The 22,516-nt window shown below is 36.2% G+C and overlaps 1 protein-coding gene across 4 annotated transcripts in view; it reads left to right on the forward strand.

Moving 5' to 3' along the window:
* Window positions 1-22,516, forward strand: part of LOC309390519 (uncharacterized protein C8orf34 homolog) — a 99,884-nt gene that overhangs the window by 75,324 nt on the left and 2,044 nt on the right. Inside the window, exons 11-14 of one of the 4 annotated variants that reach the window (XM_081949917.1) lie at window positions 2,341-2,461; window positions 7,359-7,852; window positions 13,786-13,879; window positions 19,567-19,618. In XM_081949917.1, coding sequence (XP_081806043.1) covers window positions 2,341-2,461; window positions 7,359-7,852; window positions 13,786-13,879; window positions 19,567-19,568 — 711 coding nt within the window. In that variant the 3' untranslated portion in view covers window positions 19,569-19,618. Of the gene's footprint in view, window positions 1-2,340; window positions 2,462-7,358; window positions 7,853-13,785; window positions 13,880-16,856; window positions 16,887-19,566; window positions 19,619-22,516 lie in introns of those variants that run through there. The other 3 variants (XM_081949916.1, XM_081949915.1, XR_014175149.1) reach the window with 3 other exon arrangements.

Consider the following 22,516-nt stretch of genomic DNA (forward strand, 5'->3'; position numbering starts at 1 on the left):
AAAGCCCTAAAACATCCCAATTAAAATACCCAAACCCAATTAAAATATATCCCCGGGAGGTAAGACTAAGAGTGTGCCAGGCCAGCTAATTGAAACAGGTGAGTCTTTAGTTTTTGACGGAAGGAACGGAGGTCAGTGGTGGTTCTGATGTCGGGGGGGAGGTCATTCCAGAGGGTTGGGCCCATCACAGAGAAGGACCTACTCCTAGGTGTCGCCCGCTGGCATTGCCTGGTGGACGGCACCAGGAGGAGTCCCTCCCTGTGAGAGCGGATTGGTCGTAGGGACGTGTGTGGTAGGATGCGATCCTGCAGATAACTAGGTCCTATGCCATGGAGCGCTTTAAAGATGGTAATCAATACCTTGAAACGCACCCGAAAGGCCACAGGCAGCCAGTGCAGCTCGCGCAGGAGGGGTGTTACGCGGGAGTATCGTGCACTCCCCATGATGGCCCGCGCGGCTGCGTTCTGGACTAGCTGTAGTCTCCGGATGCGTCCCAAGGGGAGCCCCATGTAGAGGGCATTGCAGTAGTCCAGGCGAGACTTTGAAGTTTGACTTTCAGACATTCAACCACGCCCTTAGCCTTTGCCTTGAGTATATTGTATATAATGTCTGATATCGATAAACTCTGTGTCACCCACTCACAGCACTGCTGGGCAAATCTACGCTTCCTTGCTTACTTTGATCATATAGTAGACGACAAGTAGCTTTTGTTCAGGAAAAGGTGGTCCATCTGCCAATATTTGAATTCAACCCTAAATAAATCAACCACAGTTTTATGCATATCAATAATAAAATTTCATAACAAGGAGAAATAGAACAAATTTATGTAGCAACACCAATGGTGCTGAACATACAACCTTTAATAATGAAGAGAGGGAGGAAGGAAGGATATCCATAAATCTTGTTTGATTTGAACATATAAATTCAATCTAAGAATAGCAATTTCTCCTCATACATAATGTTAATTGTATGGATATAAAGAATACTTACTTTTCATAAATTTGGCAAGGCTCTCTAGATACCATTTACTGTACGTACTATGTTGCTCATATTCATATACATTTTAAAGCAATATTTGTGTAAAGATTTCATCCATTAATGGATACGGAGTTCATTTATTCCCTACGCATAGTTTGGTAACTTGGGGACAGAAGGTTAGACGTGGAAACAAACTCTATGCATTGGATAATTTTTGTAAGGAAATCTTGCAAAGTCAGTTTCTTCCTCAGTAAGAAAATATGTCAGAATCTTTTAACAGGTTTTATAGAATTGATTGGTGTGATACTTAAATGCAGCCAGTGTTTCTTTTCTGTACTAATGCAGAACTTCAAGGTTTAGATATCAGTAGATTATATAGTTATGGCTAACATTCCTTATCGTACAGTTTAAAAATATAATAGCTGTGGTTTAGGAAAACATGATTACATGTCTTATATCAGTAAGTGTTTAAATAAAAAACAGAATATCTTTTAACAATTTTGTTTCATATCTGTCAGGAAATTTGTGAAGCTCAGACTGATAAATATTTATTCAGGAGCAGTTCCAAGACAAACTTATACAGCGTTCTCCCATGATCTTGCATAGTAACCTAGTATTTAATGTGAACGTTTTGGTATTTATCATCAAATGTTGTTTAGAAATTTGGAAGAGTAATTACATTTTAAAGTATAGATAATTAATTCTTTTAAACCCGTTTCTTTATTTTCATGAATTATATGCTTATAATTTTGTTGTCTGGAAAAAAAACCCTACTAAATTTACTTCAAGTTTCTTATTTTAAAGATAAGTTCTAAAATCAGTAGATGACTTATAGTAAACTATACTTTTAGATATCACATTTGTGATTTTATTATATGACACTATATCAATTTATTTGATTCTTTTTATTAGTTGTTTTGTTTTAAATGTGGTTTGATATTTTGTAAGCCGCCATGGGCGAATAGGCGGAAATATAAATTCAATAAATAAGTTTTAAAAAATAAATTATATAAGTCTGACTGTTACTGCTATTACTATTGTCATGAGTTGTTGCAATTATATAGTGGTATTGGAAATTCTCATTGCCTCTAAAGGAGTAGATTATATTCATATTGAGATCAATTTGATATTGACCTAAATTGAATGCCTTTCAGTAAAATAAATGGGTTCACACCAACTAAATCATACCTGGATTTGACCTTAACACATTGACCCTGACTGGTGGAAATGTTAAAAATGGTTACTACTGATGCTATCTTAATTATGTGTTTAAAAGAATGGGCCATTTGAGTTGATATATGTTAGATGAATCCACAGTTCACAAAATTGCATTGTGTTCTTCCTTGTCTTTAATTATTCTAGAGTCAGCCAACCTGGACTCTAGACATTATGGGTTCAAGAAGTAGAGACTCTTCAAATCAGAAACTATTAGAAGATTCATTGGCTGCAAAAGAACTACAAACTATGGAAAAACACCTCTCTGGTAAATGTTCTGCGCAAGACTTTAAGACTTTTCATTTAGAAACCATATAATAAATGTTTTGGGTGAATATGATAACAAAAGATTACCTGAAGGATTGTGCTACTCTGTTGTTTTAAAGACAGGCAATGACAGAAGTTTGTATGTAGCAATCAAACTACCTCACACAGTAATATGCCAGTGAATTTTTATTATTGCTGTTAGGCAATACTGTGTACATTTTCTCAAATAACTTTAGAAAATCCAACTTTTAAAGGAGATAATTTTTCCTCAAATCATTTGACTTTTATCCAGAGTATGAAAAATAATCTGTAAATTCTTAGTTTTGCTATCTTTACAAGACTGAAATTGTCATGAGAAAAGATGACAGATGTAGTAAGCACATAAAGGAATGGAGCACAAATTATCATGGAAGTAAGACAGTCTCCTATTTTAAGCTTCACATAATGTTTATTTATTAAGCTCTTGTTGTTCCCATTTGTAGAAAACAAATTATTCCAATTGCTTATCCTTTGTTTTCATAATTTAAAAGGCATAAAAATGAAACTACTGGATGAATGCTTCTTGAAAAAAAGAGAAAAACTAGGAAATGCAGTAATAGTTAATATCTAATGCTAACATCTATAACCAACGTCATTATACCTGATATTTGCCAGGTACTTAAGGCTGATTATTATCATCAGACCGTAAACTTTTTAGCATCATTATTGAAGGCAGAAGGCAGATATAATTCTGCTAGCAAATTCATATATTTGATTATTATGAGGGTACCTTCTTTGAGCTGTTAGTTAAAATAAACAGAAAAACCTCTGAATCTGATTTTGTTCTTAGCAGTATCTCTAATACATTTCCATCAATTTAGGAAAAACATTCAGCATCTCTTTCTCTGATTATAATCTATGTATTTTATTAGGCTGTTCTTGGGAGGCATACAATAAAAAATATTTTTAAAACATGGGAAGTTTTAAAGTGCTTCCATTAATTACTGAATTTTTCACTTTGCCTATCTGACGACTTATTACTAGTTGTTCTTTCTACAGCCAATAGAGATATTCAGGTTTTGATATTTAAATATTATCTTGATATTTCATTGAACATTGGAAAACATGGGAAACAGCATTCTTTGTTATTTCCAATATTCAAAGAATGTAAACATGTATTTGGTTTTTAGGAAATAATGAAACACTAAGTTTCCTTTTCAAGTATCCAGCAATTAGTTGTGCTCTCTTGTTATCCACTCAGCTTCTTCATAGTTAAAAAGGTTGCTGTACAATATTCTCTTACATGTATGGTACTTCCTCCCATTCAGAGTCATTGACATGAGCTTTTTAAAAACAATGAAGGGGCCAAATGCATGCTTTGATAAGTTATTTACTGGCATGGTTCTTTTGGAAATACTTCCTTTTTCATTTGTGAAAGTTGATGTTCAAAATCAGAATACATTCAATGCTAAATAGATGTAAACAGTTTTGTACTAAAATTGTTAAATTAACTGTGGAGAAATGATTTAAATGCTTTACTTATCAGCAGAACCAATCAGTTTTTGTAGATAACTGAAGCTGAGCCAAAATTATAATGGTTATTGAAACTAACTGAAACGTAAATACTGCATTTTTCCAACATACCATCTCTCCTTCACGGCAGATAAGTCATGAACCAAGCCATTTGCAAAAACACAGGTTAATTTAATTGAAAGAGGATTCATTGCACATTTCTTTTAACTTATAACATCCATGTTATTATCTCTTAAACCAAAATTTTAACAATTATTTTATCGATTTCAAGTGATGTATGTTTAAAAGTGGGTTCCACATATATTTTAAAACTTAATTCAAGAGAAATTATTAAAACTGTTAACATAAAAATAATTCATTTGAAAATAACTTGAAGTCTTCAGATTATATCATTTCAAGATTAAAGGCATACTATAATATAAATTCCATATTCTTATTGAATAAAGGACATTATAATGGTGTCTTCCTATATAACAGAATATAATGGGATCATATATTTCATAATAATGGAATCATTCAAGAATGATTTAGACTAATTGTTTTGGACTCCACAAAGCAGTTCTATTTTTCATGTTTTAATATGGAAGAAAAAAGGCACAACTGCTTTAAGAATCACTTTACCCATGAGATGCTAAACACTTCTAAATCATTTTGAAATCATTATCGCCCTAATGTATAGTAATTTTGTTAACAAGACCTTATTATTTATATAACCAAACATTGACTTGATCAGAGACCCTTTGGGATCTTATTAAGTTCATTAATAATACTGTTCAACTGTAATTTCAAAAATCTTGTTTTAATATAAGAGGCTTTAACCAGAGAGAACCAGTGGTTAAGATACTAGGCTAGAAAGCAGGAGATCGTGAATTCTAGTTCCACATGACCCATGAAAGTCATCTGGTGATGGCCAGGCCGCTCTTTCTCAGTCCAGCTAAACTTACAGGGTTGTTGTGAGGAAAATATGCGGAAGAAGGTGTGTTGGATATGTTTTCTGCCTTGAGTTATTTGTAAAAATAATAGAGGTGGGATATAAATAAGTAAATAAAAAAATAACAGACAGTGTAGTATTGCTTATTGCAAAAACCATACTTAAGGTTGCCTCTAATTTGCTACTATTTTCTATAGTTATGGAATAGGGAAAAACTTGAAAGTCATTGAGTCCAATTTTCTCCCTAGAGAATGACATATTCACCCACCCGCCCTGCAAAACAGGCCTTTGATCTTTCCAGTGCTACCTCTAAAATCAGAATTCCCTCTGGAATGATGTATGGTCACATTGGAAGAGAGAATTGTGAAAAATTACATTGCCAAACTGTTTGAGAACAAGACATTAAATGGATAAATGGAAGACAGGTTGATTCAAGCTGGGCTATTTTCACCTCTGTATGTTGAACCAAGGTGTCCATATGTAGACAGTTCTATGGAATGTTATTTCTCCTGGCCATGATAATTGTTTGTATGAAAATATAAAGAAAGGCTATTTGGTCAACAAGAGGAAATTGGAGTCTGGCTAGCTGGCAATAACTTTCATTTTATCTACATTAAGTGTGAAATTAAATCTGAGGATTCAGTGTTCCTAGAATTACTTTGGATGCCATAAAGATAAAAAGAAGTAATATAAAATGAAACATTAACTAAAGTATGAAGGAGAGGATTGTAGCTGAAATATCAAATAGCATATCAATGATATGGCAACAACTGCTTCATAAATCTGTTTGTGATTAAAGAAGAGAAAGGAGCGTAAACGGATTTGACATAGCAAGTAAAGAAAGTCTGAACATTGACCAGGTAATAATATCCAACCAGTGATACTAAGAACCAGCTGTTGTTCCTAAGATCCTTCATTTGCAGCTTGTGGTTTGGTAGATGCATTCAAGGCTCACAAGTCCTTAATAAACTACCTGGGGCAAATATCTGAAAATATACAGTAAATGAGAATGAAAGACCCATTTAATAAGGTTATTCCAGTTTGAGAGCAGAATAAGAGTTAATTTCTATACAAATAATTTATATTCTATTCTTTGTGTGCATGTTTATTCCAGAAGTTTCCTTAGGAGTCTAAAGATGCAAACTGATTATCAGGATACAGCAATTCATATTGTTTGAAGTAGTCTCTATGACATTGTAATCTTACTACTTGCAAGATTATCAGATGGCCATTAAAATATGAAAAATCTGCTTATTAACAATTTTCTATTTCACAAATAATTTTGGGTAGAAGTATGAACCAATGAAAGTTTTTGTTAAGAACCAGACTGGGCAAAATGTACAGAAGGGAATGGAATCATACAGAGAAATAAATGCAGAGCTTTTGGTGCCGCAACTCATTTTGATTATTAAAAAGTGTAGCAATAATATGTTTATATATGGCTATCTATGTGCGCATGATGATGACAGATGTATTAGCACTTGCCATATTTCAAAATATGTTTAACCTTCCTATTATTCAATATGCAACTTCTGTGGAAACAAGAGAAATGTTATTTACTGGGTACAAGCTAAAAATAAGCAAAAATAACAAGGATATCGATAGTATTCTGATAGTCATTTGTCTTCTTTTGGAATTAATATTTATAAATGTCATCTTTTGGGAATTAAAAAAAGTGATTAAAAAGTTGATGAATTCTTTTTGGAGTACAATAAAAAGTTGATAAAATTCAAAGTTCATATGAACTCTGGATTATTTTAATCTAATCTAGACATAGATATAAAATTTGAGGAGGGGGAAATAATTATGTTAACTGTTCATAAATATATTTTTTCAACCTTTGAACAGTTTATGAGTTTGTTATGAGGGCTATTTTCACTTCTGGAAAGAAAGTCTGAGAAAAATGCTATGAATAATAATAGATATATTTTGGGAAAATAATGAAGGGTCAGGCATTCTAAAATTGCTGATTTTGTATATGTATGAAGTTAATGGACTCACTTTGAATCTGTAATATATGTATTTCTGGCACCTATTCAAAGAGCACAATAATTTATTGGAATGGGCTGATTGATTAGAGAGAACGAGAAATCAAAAAGATACATAAGATCCAACAGTACTAAGAATGTCTCATACTCTAATGTATTTCATGTATTGAAAACAAAGCAGATATTTTTTTCCCTTTGACTTTCTATGGATTTCCAAAACACCAAATCTTTCCTTTCATTTTAGTGGGAATCTCATCATAGATTCTGCCAGAAGAAGCCCAATGTGACTAATTTCATAAGACTGATGTTTCAAAAGGCATTCAGGTCTTCCCAGTTGAAAATAATCTAGTAGTAGACCTTAATAACAGTTTGCTTGAGTTAGAATGAAGCTGATTATATCATATTAATTATACATTTTCCCTTATTTTTCTTCTTCCATTATAATCCATAATTTTTGCAATATGCAGACATTGCAAAGGACCTAGCACTGTGGGAAGAAGGAAGATTATCAAGAAATACCACTGGACAATCAACTCATATAATTCCACTAGATCACCAAGGAAATTTTAAAATTACCCTTAGCCAGGATTCAGGACCAGTTCAGAGTGGGAAAGATATTCAGCTACAGCTTCAAAGAAACAAATCACCACCATTAACCAGCAACAATAGCCTGCTAGTCTCCAGTGTTACAAACAGTAGACCTCAGTCTTCCAATACACAGACCAACAGATCTTCTGGGCTGCCAACTCCACTAAACAGATCTACAACCCCAAATATTTTGTCACAAAGACCTGTTTCCCCTAACAACCAAGGAAACAAAGAAGGAACCATTAGTATGCGAAGAAGCCAGTCTTTAATATCAAAGAATCAACTTGGAAGGACCATCACCAGTCCTGCAGGGCATCTTGAAACAACTGGAGTTACTCTAGGAAATATCACTCAAAGAAGCAGTATGTCTGAAGTAAGTGTTTTTGAAAAGAATCACAATACTATAACACAGCTTCACTTTATTTCTGTATTAGTCTAATAATGATTCCCTAATGCACTTATCAAGCTTTAAGATTAATTAAAAGCAAAAAATATCAAATTGGAAGGAATTCATTATTTATATTTATTATTTAATGCTACTTGCTGGTAACACTTTTAGTTTCTCCCAAAATTCTTATGGGCGGATGTATCTACACCAGCGGTTCTCAAATAGTGGGGCGCGCCCCCCTGGGGGGGTGCGAGGCTCCGTAAAGGGGCGCGCGAAGACTCCCTTTCCATCTGGGTGCAACGGCGGCGAAGGCGTGGGCGAGGCATAATATATCCCGCCTGGAAGTGGCAGCACTTCGGGCTGTGGATTTTCATTGGAGCCGCGGGCTGGAGCTGTGCAAGAAGCCTGCTCGGGCGGGGGTGGGAGGGAGGGAAGCATGGGACCGCCCGTCTTCGCCACCGCGTAGCTCGCCTCCCCGCCAGCAGCTCCACCGCCAGCATTCCGTCTGGAAGCGGAAGCGCAACAGCCGCTGTTGGGGAAGGGACAAAGGGGCGGCGGTCGCCCGATCTTGCCACCGCCACCCCTTCGCCCCTGGTAACGGCGACTGTTGTGCTGCTGCTTCCAGCTGGGATGCTGGAGGAGCTGCTGGCAGGGAGGGAGGGAAGAAGGGCAGAAGGGAGGTGGAAGGAAGGAAAGAAAAGCAGACACGCCGGAGGGAAAGAGGAAAGAAGGCAAGCAGGCAGGAAGGAGGCAGAAGGAAGGAGGGAAGAATGGAACTGGAAGGGAGGCAGGGAAGGAGGGAGGGAGAAAGGAAGGATAGGAGGATAGCGAAAGAGGAAAGAAGGCAGGCAGGCAGAAGGGAGGGAGGTGCAAGGAAGGAAGGAAGCATAGATAAGCAGGAGGGAAAGAAGGCAGGCAGGCAGGAGGAAAGAGGAAGGAGGGAACTGGAAGGGAGGCAGGGAAGGAGGGAGGGAGAAAGGAAGGATAGGGGGATAGGGAAAGAGGAAAGAAGGCAGGCAGGCAGAAGGGAGGGAGGTGCAAGGAAGGAAGGAAGCATAGATAAGCAGGAGAGAAAGAAGGCAGGCAGGCAGGAGGAAAGAGGAAGGAGGGAACTGGAAGGGAGGCAGGGAAGGAAGGGAAGGAGGAAGGGAGGGTGGAAGGAAGGATAGACAAGTAAGAGGGAAAGAGGAAAGAAAGCATGTGACTACGGTGGGAGACGAGGAAAGACCGGTGTGCTATGTTATGCAGAGGTGTACTTATAACAATTTTATAGACAAATGATACTATTTACAGTCGCGCGGGGGGGGGCGCGCGAAATGTTTTCTTCTTCCTAGGGGGGGCATGACAGAAAATAATTGAGAAGCACTGATCTACACAAACACACATGCATACTTGCTATTTATGCCTGCGTATTCATGTATACATTTATGGAATTACTCGATTTTCCTTTTCAGTGTTTGGCTTGAAAACCAAACATATTGGCTAAATGCTTTGTATTTTTTAAAAAATTGGTCATCTAAAGAAGTTCGTATGCCTGCTCCTTTCTTTCTCATCATAAACTCTTGTGGCACAGTGAGAAGAAGGTTTTTGGCAGTCCAAGGGCTAACAACCAAGAACTACTTCTTAGTTCCTCCTATGCATCTGTTGCCTTAATGCTAAACTAGGGACTATAGTTGCATCATGCAACAGGTTAGATTTCATGGAAGAAAAGTATCCTAAGCAGCCTTTAATTCTTTCATGCTTTAATTAGCAATTTAGTCTCCAATTCTGTATTTTACTACGCATGCTAAGCTGTGATATAAAAAGTATATAGCACAATACAGTTCAGAACAGTTTTTATCATTTGGTTCCCTTGTTTTCCAGATTAGAGGCCTCTAGTGCACAGTTTTCCATGCCCCATTTCTAATAGATGATATGCTTTAAAACTCTTCTTTTCTTTATGGAAGAAACCACATTATAAACATTTTTAAGGCAGGGATACATGAAGAATTTGGCAAAGACTTGCATGTCAGCTCTGAAGTTCTTTTTGTAAAAAGTCCAAGGTTTTAGTTTTGCTATCCTGTCTGAAAGAATTATAAGTTGCCTGATGATCTGAGTGCTTGTACACATACCCTCAGCTCTGTTGGCATGGAAAATGCTATAGCAAACTTGCAGGTGTGTTACATTACTAGCTTAGTTCAAATTCAAACCAAGCAGTATAACATAGATACATGTTTTTTGTTATTGCTGCATTTTGTGTAAACTAATGCTTTGAATTCTTTTCTACATACACTTATAGTTTTTAGTTTTCAAATACTTCTATAATTGCAAGTGAGACAGATACATCTATACACCATATCACTTTTTTCCTTCATTCTTTTATGAAGTATAGTTTCTTCATCTCTTCAGACCATTATTCTTTGGAGTCTGATAGGTTCTTAGCATATGTATATTGGTAGTCATCAATTTACAACCATTCATTTAGCAACTATTGAAGTTACTATGGCACTGGAAAAAGTGACTTATGACATGGTAACTTCAAATAGTTGCTTATGACTGGTACAGACACAACCATTGCACTATTCCCATGTTGACATGATCAAAATTTGACTGCTTGGCAACTCTCATTACTTAGAACAGTTGCAATGTCCCAGCATCAAATGATTGCTTTTTTCCACCTTCCCAGCCAGCTTCCAATGAACAAAGTCAACGGGGTGAATTAGGATTTGCTTGATGACCATGTGATTTACTTAAAATCAAGGTCACCTTGGAGGGGCTGCGACCCACCATCCGCCACGGCATCTTCCCTCATATTTGCGAGCTGATGAAGATCTGCATGAATAAAGACCCTGCCAAGCACCCCAAATTTGACATGATTGTCCCTATTCTTGAAAAGATGCAGGTGACGTGAGGGGCCCATCCCACTGGCCGGTCCTAAGTGCCTTCAGGAAGAGCCAAGGGCTGGAGCGGGGGCTTCCTGCACATGGTATGGAGGTGGGGGGAGCCTGCCAAGAGCAGGCTCCACTGGAAGGGGGCTGGAAGGGTTCGGCCTTGCACTCTCCCTGCTTCACACCTGTATCTCTGGCTACCTCTCATGCCAAGGCCACCCTGCACTCCCACCTGGCTGTGCTACAGTTTTTATCTTTTCTGCACAGGTCCCCTTTGTCTTTTCTACAAAGCTCCCTGTGGCCCAAATAAACTGCTGTTACGGGGGGGGGGATTAAAATCTGCAGTGATTCACTTAAAAACTGTCAAATAAGTTCATGAAATCACACATGAGTCTCTTAACAACCCCCTTGCTTAATCATGGAAACTGGCCACAATTGTGATTGTGTCGAGGATTTATACAGTATGTTATTGCATTGACAAGAAAACATCTTGATAACATGCTTTCATTTTCTAGTTTTCTGTTTTACTACGAATATCGAAGGAATTCTATTTTTTTTTTGAACATTGGTTTATTTATTTTAATATCCATCTTTCTTCCTCAAGGAAGAAAATTAAAGCAAACTTGTAGGAAAAAAGCATCATGATTATGTCTCAGGACATTGCAAATACCTTTCAGTCAGGAGGTTGCATAAAATTGTACACTGGCTTGGAAGTTACTTTCTAACCATTCTGAGCATAACTGCCTTTTTCAGTGAGTTTGATCGCATTATTTGTTTGTTTGTCACCTTTGCTGTCAAAAGAATGTGCAGACCTGCCTTCTCCAGCACCACAGCTCAAACAAGTTAATTTTTTTTCTGTCTAGTTTTTTCACAGTCCAGGTTTAAGTACAGCTCAATTCATAAATTCAAAAAAATCAATAGAAATCTAAAAATATGATTGATTTGATTTTTTTTAAGATGAAAAATTGAGTGTATTAGCGAAGGACTGATGGATAATGAGAGTTTCTCAGTGAAAGACATTTCTCAGTAATATCAAGAAGGGTTTATGAGGAAAAATAAACAGGGAGAAAGGGAAAGAAGTGTAAAAAACTGCCATGAAAAGAAAATGGCAGCAAAATGATAACTACAACATTGCACTTGAATGCAGAAGTATTAAGAGAATAGGTTAAATTCCAACAAGGTGAATGGTGAGTAGATACAAGAAAGAGAATATAGAAGCTACTTGGAACTGAGTGAAAGTAATTATGTACAGAATATCACAATGTATATTTATGCTGATAATAAGTATGAAATAGTATGTTTGATGGAATGATCAAATGAAAAAGATTAGGGGTGAGAACACACATGTAAAAATGCTGTGAAAATAAAAAAAATGTTAAGCATATAATCCGTGTAGAAATAAAGCTCAATGAACTTAATTTGTTTTAATATTATTTTCCTGAAATTGCTACACATTCTCTGAAATGTTTTGGCTTTTTTAAGCAGAGTCAAATCTTTGCCTTGTTAGTCACCCAAAAAGTGCTTTATAAATCTAAGATGCTCATTTTTTTATTGTCATGGACAAAAGTATGTTTAATAAAAAGAACATTTTGCTTGTTTTTCTTTCACAAACAAAAATCTGTTCAATAAAAAAGAACTCACTGTACAGTTACAGCACTCCAAACAATATAGAACTACTGGCTAGGAGGTCATCCTCTTATGAATTCTGAATTGCACTTGCAGTAGGGCCCCATGGTGTGAAATCATGTCCTTCCTGAGCAGTTTTAAAATGTGAGCTATTGGCCTGAAAGAAATCTGGATTCTATTATAACTTACAGCTGTTCAGTGTATATCAACATTCATTTGTTTGCTACTTTTCTACACAGAGTTGACCTGTCAATGTGTCAGCTTTGTTAGGGATGTCATAAAGATTAAAGAAAGAGTAGAAGGTTAACCATATGAGTTTTACTTGATTAATTAAATTTGCATAAATTTACATACCCTACATTGCTTCCAGTATGTAGAAGGCATGCCCTTGGGAGTGTGTTTGGCTCCATTCGATGTTTAGGAAATTTGTAGTGATCCCTCTTTTTCCAAGCTTTTAATTGTTAGGTGATCTTGATATTGTATAGCATTTTTAAATTTCTGTATTTTGTTTTTGGTTTGAAATTTTATTAGCTGCCCTCAGGTTTCTGCCTGAATTGAAAGGTAGATATAACTTAAAGAAATAATAATATGTTTAAACCCAAAATGTCCTAGATATTCGGAAGTTTGTTCAAGAATTTCCGTGAGGTCTCTTGCTCTTTACAGAATCGCAGCTCTCTACTTTCTCTGAGGTGATGATAGAAGATCTTGCTTTTGAACTCCTATTTTGTTCTGAAGTGGGGTCTTCAAGACCTGAGGTTTGGATCAGCACTCAGCTTCCACACAAGTACATATCTAGTGTGATTTTGAGAAGATTCATTCAGCAAGAAAAAGCAGCAGTGTCTTCCTTTTACCCATTCACTCAGTTAAAAATTGCTGTCACTTTTGGTGTATATTGGGGTAAACATATTAAGTTAAGGCACCCCAGGACCAGGAAGGAGAGGCAGAATTACTGATTTTACTATCATGTTTTATAATTTGTTCCTTGTTGCATCCTGTTTTGAGAGTTTATATACCCAGAAAGGATTATAAGTTAAAAAATAAAGTAATAAATACTTTTTAGAAAAGGGACTTTAAAAAATAGCATAGTTACTTGCATTGGTTATTCCGCGCATGGTCTTTCTGTAGCATTTCAATTTGATTTCCATTCCTGTGTTTCATATATAATCTTGTAGATTAGGTAGCTTTTATATGGAGTCAGTTCAACATCTGTTTTGTGAGACTAGAAATAGTTCTTAGACATGTTTACTGATTAATTTATGTTTTAAACATACCCTTGCCTTTTCCTGAAAAATCCTTGAAATAGAGGAAGAAAATTACCTGATTAATAATGAGTACTTGTAATTGTTTTTAATTAAAGAGTCAATTTGATTAATTGCAGACCTAATTTCTGCCTTGACTGAATTGATTATTATTTTTTTGTGGCAGGATGACTTCCTACAACAACTTCAACTTGTTCACCAGCCATGGATTTTGCCAGCTGATACTGAAAGTGAAGAAGCAGAAGCAAATCGAGATAAATGTGAGTGATTAGTGCCAGATTCATGGCTGGAGACAGAGACCTCATTTTAATGAAATAATTTTAGTTGTGTACCTTTGCTGGCTTCTAACTTGTAATAGAATTTTTGTATTTGTTATTTATTTATGGAAATAAATGTCTAGTTTTCTGGTCAGCCTGTAAGGTTGAGAATAATCCAAAAATAATCTAAAGGGCATCATTTGTTCTCTGTGCCACAAACTCGGACTCTTTTTAATGAAAGTGTCACATATTCACAGAACAGAGATTAAAAACTACATTGTGACAAAACAAACATGATAGATGATTCAAACAATATTTGAAAAAATATGAGTTCAGTTTAGAAAGGGCAGATTAGCTCTAACTGACAAATATTTCACTACCTCCTGTAACAAAACAGTCATACCTTTTTATTTGTCTGAACAGTTTTTGTTAGTGCAGCAATATAATTCATAAACTTGTTTGCATGGTTCTGCTGCTGATAAACACAATATAGAGAACATATTACAAAATGTAGAGAACATACTACATACATTTATGTAATACAGTTTAGACAAGCAGCATGTGCTAGTTATCTCACTGTAGAGAGGCTCAATAAAGTGTACATGATGATATAATAAACCTAAATAAAGTAGGTGGAAATAGGAATTACCCTGACAATAGCATTTGTTGAAAAATCACAATAGCTTGTGATATGAAGAGGAGAAAACTGTGATTTTCTAAGCTATTTTACATGTTATGGCTAGGAAAGAACATGCTACTTAACAGGTACTCATTAGCACCTTGTCAATAGAATTGGAACCATCTAAACATGGCATGTTGAATAAAAAAACTCTGTCAGTTCTGTGGGGGAAAATAATGCTGGATAGAATTTAACATAATAGTCAGGCTGTAACAGAAACTGGAAAAACTAAACAAGACTTGGGCCTGGACTGAATCTGACCAGTTTCAGATTCCGCCAGAGAATAGCAGAGCTGTGGGCAAAATGGGAAAGTGCCTTTTTTCCTTTTTTTATTTTTAATTCTAGAATGCCAATTCCTTCCTTAGTGTGCTAAGACAGTATAATTGCATGAACTTGTGGATGATTTTGGAAATACATATGGAATGGAAAAATATTTTAACCACATTTGGAAATTATACAGATAGCATATAAATAAACCATTTAAATGATTTAACGTATCCTGTCTATTTGAAGCATTACAATATAAACAGCTGATTGCATCCCCCCTTTGGGGTAAGTAGATAAAGCTAAAAATTAGTAAGAGTGTCCACAAGGTATGGTTAAAAAGTCAAGATGGTGGCCATGTCCATGAGATGAAAGCAACAATTATTTTCTAGGCATGTCACATTTTCATTAGCTTAGTGTGGCATGAGAAGCTAGATCTTAGTTTATTATTTCCTCTGGGTACTACTCAAAGTAAATGTATCCTTGTTGATTTTAACAACTTTCAAAATAGGAAGGACATAAAAAAATAAGCTGCATTTGTCAGCATTGTTCACATTTACTGGGAACAGTAGACAATCTGTCTTGGTTAGTAATAACTATTATGGCCATTAGTTTGATTTTATATATTTTTGTTCTTGTGTATTATTGGTCTTATTTAATTATTTCTTTTTCCTTGTGTCTATTATGAAATACTGTGATTTTATTTTATTTTATTTTATTTTTATGGGTGTTGAAGGAGTTGATATAAATAAGCATAATTACAGAATATGCTTGGCAGAAATAGCAATAGAACTTAAACTTATATACCACTTAATACTGCTTTACAACCCTCTCTAAGCAGTTTACAGAGTCAGCATATTGCCACCAACAATCTGTGGCCTCATTTTACTGACCTCAGATGTATGGAAGGCTGAGTCAACCTTGACCGCTCAGAATCAAACTCCTGGAATGACCAATGAGTTAGCCTGCTGTACTGCATTCTAAACTACTGTGACACCACAGTTCAGAAAAGCCATTACTCCTTCCTTCCTCAATATATGCAATCTACTACCATAGAATTCCTTTTAGGTTCAAGAGAACATACCAAATAGATTTTTATATTTTATATTTTCAGTTACAAGTTTATGCCGATATATGCATTTAGCATTTAACTAAAATTTTTATTGCTTTATCAGAAATGGTTGAATAGATTTAGGCAATAAAAATAAGTATATACAGTAAGAAAAGTAGAGTTTTAGAGTAAATATTTGCAGTTTAGAAATGCCTAATTTTGTTCCCATTGCTATTTTAGACCAACCTGCTGAATTATAAATATAAAATCTTTTTCTTGTTTTCATGAACGGAAAAAAAATCTGCTTATTCTAGCTTTAACAAAATGCAGATAGTGGTAAAACCTCCTTAACTGAAATATCAGCTACCTTCTTACAAAGCTTTTAAGGCTACAATAGTTTTGAATCTTGATTTTAGCCCATATATCAATTTTCATAGTAGACTATTTATTTAATTGGAGGTCACTCAAAATAGGTGGTTCATTGAAAGAGAACAAACATTGTTTGATCTGAGCAATACTGTACTGTGTGTGACATCTGAGCATAGCAAATTGGGTAAAAGAATAAGCATTTTAAAAATAATTATATGGCTAATAGCAGCCATCTGCTTTTGGAATGCAGTCGCTGTGGCCAAACTTACAAGTGAAGGGCAAGTCATGGAAAATGCAGGCTGCCAACACCCAGGTGCTGAAATGTTTGCAATGCAGAGAGCCAGGGAAATTCCTGGCAAAGTTTCTAATGCAAATTCCCTGTAAACACTGCAAGTGAAGGTCTTATCCATATAGAAAAAAAAATCTAGAAAAGTTAATAAATGAGACAAATCTTCATGGGCATTATATTTGTGATTTAGTGTTGAGAGGAATTAAATTTCATAATTTATGACGGAGAACAGAAGAGCAGTAGAATTAATCTTCTCAATAACAGGTGTTTTTTTAAACTCAGCTTTTAATCAATTGAATTCAGCTAATACTACATTCTTCAATTTCAGGATATTACAACAGAAGTCTAAAGCTATTTCGGACATGGAAAGGATTATAGAAAATAAAACAGTTTTTTTTCAATAAAAAGGAAGCTACAGTAGCCTCAAAACTATAGATTCTATTTAAATTATTTGTTTGCCCACATTAAATACTTTATTTTTTTAGAAAACTTTAATTGATTAACATATTTAATTGTTTTTAATTGGCAAATTAAGTTTTTCCTTTAAAATTCTGTGAAAAAGTTATCAATAGAATAATTTCTGAATGAAGGATGATGAAAGCAATGTTGATTCCGAAGCTCTACCCATTTTGGCTGTATGTGCAATGTTGCAACGCCCGAAGAAAAGAAGTGATGCCAGCATTCCAATGTTGCAGCACTAATTTTATCATACAGACTCTCCTTACTATCCCCATAGAGCAGGGGTGTCCAAACTTGGGAACTTTAAGACTTGTGGACTTCAACTCCCAGAATTCCCCAGCCAGCCATGCTGGGGAATTCTGGGAGTTGAAGTCCACAAGTCTTAAAGTTCCCAAGTTTGGACACTCCTGCCATAGAGGATGCTGAATAATTTTCCATTTCTGAATAGATATTGAATGGCACTGAAAGTTATAGATTCTGCCTTTCCCTTAAGGTGAATGTCTTCCCACTAAGATATCACATTGATTTGTTTATGCTGTTAATTACACTGTAAATCAGCAGAATTGAGCTGATAGCAGTAGGTATGAATTTAATAAATGAATCATAAACGGAAGCAGAATCAAAAGCACAAAATATACATGATGTTTTATTATGACTGAAACCAACCACAAATTTCCCAACTCATGTGGAAGCTACCTAGTTTGATTTAGGACTGATTTATAAATCAGTATTCAACTAGAGGGACAACATACGTATATGTAAATGTATATGCGTTTTTGTCTTTTGGAATGCACATTTTTAAATATTTTGTCTAATTTTGTAAAATTTCTTTCTTTTTCTTTTTTGGAAGCTTGTATTTTAACTTTCTGAATAAAACAAAATAATTATTGTGACAAAAATTACATTGGTTCGTTTATGCTGTTAATTATACTGTAAATCAGCAGAATCCATCTAACTGCTGTAGGTATGAATTTAATAAATGAATAAATATACTAGAACAAAGGAAGTAGAATCAAAATCACAAAATGTGCAAAATAGTGTTGTATTAGGACCAAGGCCAACCACAAAGTATTTAATTCATCTGAACCAGTGGTGGGTTCCGGATCCCGGTGCAACTGGTACGGTGCAACGGGGCCCTGTGTCTCCCACATGCACGTGTGCAGCACACAAACATGCATCCTTGCTCCGCAATGCTCCAGCTGCTCATCGCACAGGGCTTTACGCCCGATTTGAAGGCTAATCTGATTCAGGACTAAATCAAAATCAAAAACTATATTTTTCTAGTGCAATGAAAATTCTCAAATGACTATTTGCATTTCCCAATTGAATTGGGTAAAATGTACAGATATCATCATCATCCTTTTTAGGGACATAAAGCTTCCAGGGATAAAGCAATGAGCTTATTTTCTAAAAAGCCTGGATTTGTGATTTAGATTCACGTTGATTCCTAATGCTGTAGTTTCTCCTAGCCAATCCTGGAAGGCAAACCATGAACAACCATGCATCTTATGCCAGGCTATCAAACCATGCATCTTATGCCAGGCTATCAAAATCTGAATTGTCATTTTCCTTTCTTTTTTCTGTTTGAATGAAATTCTAAAATTAAATTGTCATTATGATGACCTGAAAATTGTTTTAAGTTTCAATTAACAGGATTGAACTGGATAAATGGGACTTCTCCCTATGACTTCCTATCAGAGGTGGTATTCAGCGGGTTCTGACCAGTTCTCGAGAACCGGTAGCGAAAATTTTGAGTAGTTCAGAGAACTGGTAAATACCACCTCTGACTGGCCACGCCCCATCTATTCTCTGCCTCCCGAGTCCCAGCTGATTGGGGGGAAATGGGGATTTTGCAGTAACCTTCCCCTGGAGTGGGGTGGGAAAGGAGATTTTACAGTATCCTTCCCCTGCCACGCCCACAGAACTGGTAGTAAAAATAATTGAATCCCACCACTGCTTCCTATGCCTAAATGAGTGGGATGGCATCAGATGGTCACACTGACATCAGTGCAAGAAGAAGGAGGGGCAAATGAAGATGTGACATTATCAGAAAAGCATCAAGCAGTTGCTTGTAAGATATTTTCACTGATTGATTGACTTAAGTGCCATCAATAATACAATAACACAATAATAATACAATAGTAGAGTTGGAAGGGACCTTGGAGGTCTTCTAGTCCAACCCCCTGCCTAGGCAGGAAACCCTATACCGTTTCAGACAGATGGCTATCCAACATCTTCTTAAAAACTTCCAGTGTTGGGGCATTCACAACTTCTGGAGGCAAAGTGTTCCACTGATTAATTGTTCCAACTGTCAGGAAATTTCTCCTCAGTTCCAAGTTGCTTCTCTCCTTGATTACTTTCCACCCATTGCTTCTTGTTCTACCCTCAGTTGCCTTGGAGAATAGTTTGACTCCCTCTTCTTTGTGGCAACCCCTGAGATATTGGAACACAGCTATCATGTTTCCCCTAGTCCTTCTTTCTCTTAAGCTAAACATACCCAGTTCCTGCAACCGTTCGTCATATGTTTTAGTCTCCAGTCCCCTAATCATCTTTGTTGCTCTTCTCTGCACTCTCTCCAGAGTCTCCACATCTTTTCTACATCGTGGTGACCAGAACTGAATGCAGTATTCCAAGTGTGGCCTTACCAAGGCATTATAAAGTGGTATTAACACTTCACGTGATCTTGATTCTATCCCTGTGTTGATGCAGCCTAGAACTGTGTTGGCTTTTTTGGCAGCTGCTGCACACTGCTGGCTCATATTTAAATGGTTGCCCACTAGGACTCCAAGATCCCTTTCACAGTTACTACTACTGAGCAAGGTATCATCTATACTGTACCTGTGCATTCTGTTTTTGTTGCCTAAATGTAGAACCTTACTCTTTTCACCATTGAATTTCATTTTATTAGATAGTGCCTAATGTTCAAGTTTGTCAAGATCCTTCTGTATCTTAAGCCTATCTTCTGGAGTGTTGGCTATTCCTGCCAGCTTGGTGTCATCTGCAAATTTGATGAGTTCCCCATTTATTCCCTCATCCAAATCATTGATGAAGATGTTGAAGAGTACTGGGCCTAAAACAGAGCCTTGGGTACTCCACTGCATACTTCCCTCCACGTAGATGCAGTTCCATTGAGGACTACACGTTGAGTGCGGTTGGTCAGCCAGTTACGAATCCATCTGGTGGTGATGCTGTCTAACCCACATTCTTCTACCTTATCTAGTAGTAGGTTATGGTCTACCTTATTAAAAGCCTTACTGAAGTCCAAGTAAACTATATCAACGGCATTCCTCTGGTCCACTAATTTTGTCACAGTATCAAAGAATGCAATAAGATTAGTCTGGCATGATCTGTTTTTGACAAATCCATGTTGGCTTTTGGCTATTACTTTGTTTGCTTCTAGGTGTTTGCAAATTCGTTGCTTGATTATTTTTTCCAGAATCTTTCCTGGTATTGAGGTCAGGCTGATGGGTCTGTAGTTTCCTGGATCTATTTTTTCCCCCTTTTTTGAAGATGGGAAGCACATCAGCTCTTTTCCAGTCCTCTGGAAGTTTCCCGGTGTTCCAGGATCTCTGAAAGATATAATTCAGTGGTTCTGAGATCTTGTCTGCTAGTTCCTTCAGAACCCTGGGGTGTAATCCATCCAGTCTATGTGATTTGAACTCGGCTAGGGTAGACAGGTGCTCACTTACCATTTTCTTCCCTATTTCAATTTGTGTTCCTAATCTGATTTTTGTGGTGCTGCTTTTGATAGGTTGGACTGTTTTATCCCTTTGTGTAAAGACAGATGCAAAACATGAGTTAAATAGTTCTGCTTTCTCCCTGTTGTTTGTCACCTTGCCACTTTCTCCTAGCAATGGACCAATTGTTTCCTTAACTTTTTTCTTGTTTTTAACATGGTGGAAGAAACTTTTTTTGTTAATTTTTACTTTTGTGGCAAGCCTTTCTTCATTGTGAGCCTTAGCTTTCCTCACTTCATCCTTACAGGCTCGGGCTATTTGCTGATATTCTGCCTTAGTTATGTCCCCCTCCTTCCACTTTTTATACTTACCTTTTTTGTCTTTCAGTTTGACAGATAGTTGTTTATGCAGCCATGTGGTTTCTTTTGGGAGCTGTTATTTTTCTTCTTCATTGGTATTGTGCTAGACTGGGCTTTTGTAATCTCATTTTTCAAAATTTCCCAAGCTTCTTGAGTTGTTTTTCCCTTGAGGATTCTCATCCATGGAATTTTTCCCAAGCTCTCTCTAAGTTTATTGAAATTAGCTTTCTTAAAGTCCAAGACTCTAGTTTGACTTTGTTCTACTACTTGTGTTTGCATAATGTTGAATTCCAATATTGCATAGTCACTTGCCCCCAGGGTTCCTATGGCTTCAACACCTTCTATTATTTCCTCTCTGTTAGTGAGAATTAAGTCCAATATGGCTGATCCCCTTGTTCCCTTCTCTACTTTTTGGAAAACAAAGCTTTCTCTAAGTTTATTGAAATTAGCTTTCTTAAAGTCCAAGACTCTAGTTTGACTTTGTTCTACTACTTGTGTTTGCATAATGTTGAATTCCAATATTGCATGGTCACTTGCCCCCAGGGTTCCTATGGCTTCAACACCTTCTATCATTTCCTCTCTGTTAGTGAGAATTAAGTCCAATATGGCTGATCCCCTTGTTCCCTTCTCTACTTTTTGGAAAACAAAGTTGTCTGCTAGGTTTGTTAGGAACCTGTTGGATCTTCCACTTGGTGCAGAGTTTGTTTCCCAGTTGATGTCAGGGTAGTTAAGCCATTTTCAACTATCAACAAGGGTTCATGTCCTCTATTTTGATTTACCTTTGAAAAATGTGAACAATCCTAGCTCAATTTTAACTGAAATGTAAACTGTTAATGGGGCAAGTCACAATGCAGTCTTCCCAATATAACCAATTTCTTACCAGAACTATTTCTGATAAGATTATTTTACTAGCATGATAACACTGACCACAATCCAAGTCTCCAGTGCTGGTAATTATAAAGTATCAGTTATGAGATACTGTTTCTCCATTATGCTTCAATTCTGTGTTTCAGTGGTTAGATAGTCTAGACATTGGTATTTGAACATAGATCTTTTAAACATATATATTGTGTTTTCTAACCTAGATGAAAAGTTAATATATATTGCTAGTCCATGTATGTTGTGCCATACGCTAAATACATAAATAATAAATCTTCATTCTAAAACTACGTATAAGCATTTTAAGCCATTTTATCTGAATGTATAGTGAAACTCTGAATGCAACGAAGATTTTCCATTTTAAAGTTCTGTTAGAAGGATTCCTAATTCATCTTGATTTCAACACCGATATCCTTCATAAGAAATGCCAAGATAAACCATACTAGAAGTATAAATGTTTAACTTGTCATTTGGTTTAAAAGAGCTTACTTACATTCAAATAAACATTCCCAGTGCATTGTAAGCTTTCAAGGAGATATTTCCATTTCCTATACTCTATGAAATTTTTACTTCATTTGTGACCTTCCTTTTCAAACTCAACAAAGCTGAGATGT

This window comes from Natrix helvetica, assembly GCF_964273705.1.
Source record: "Natrix helvetica genome assembly, chromosome: 4".
NCBI lineage: Eukaryota > Metazoa > Chordata > Lepidosauria > Squamata > Natricidae > Natrix > Natrix helvetica.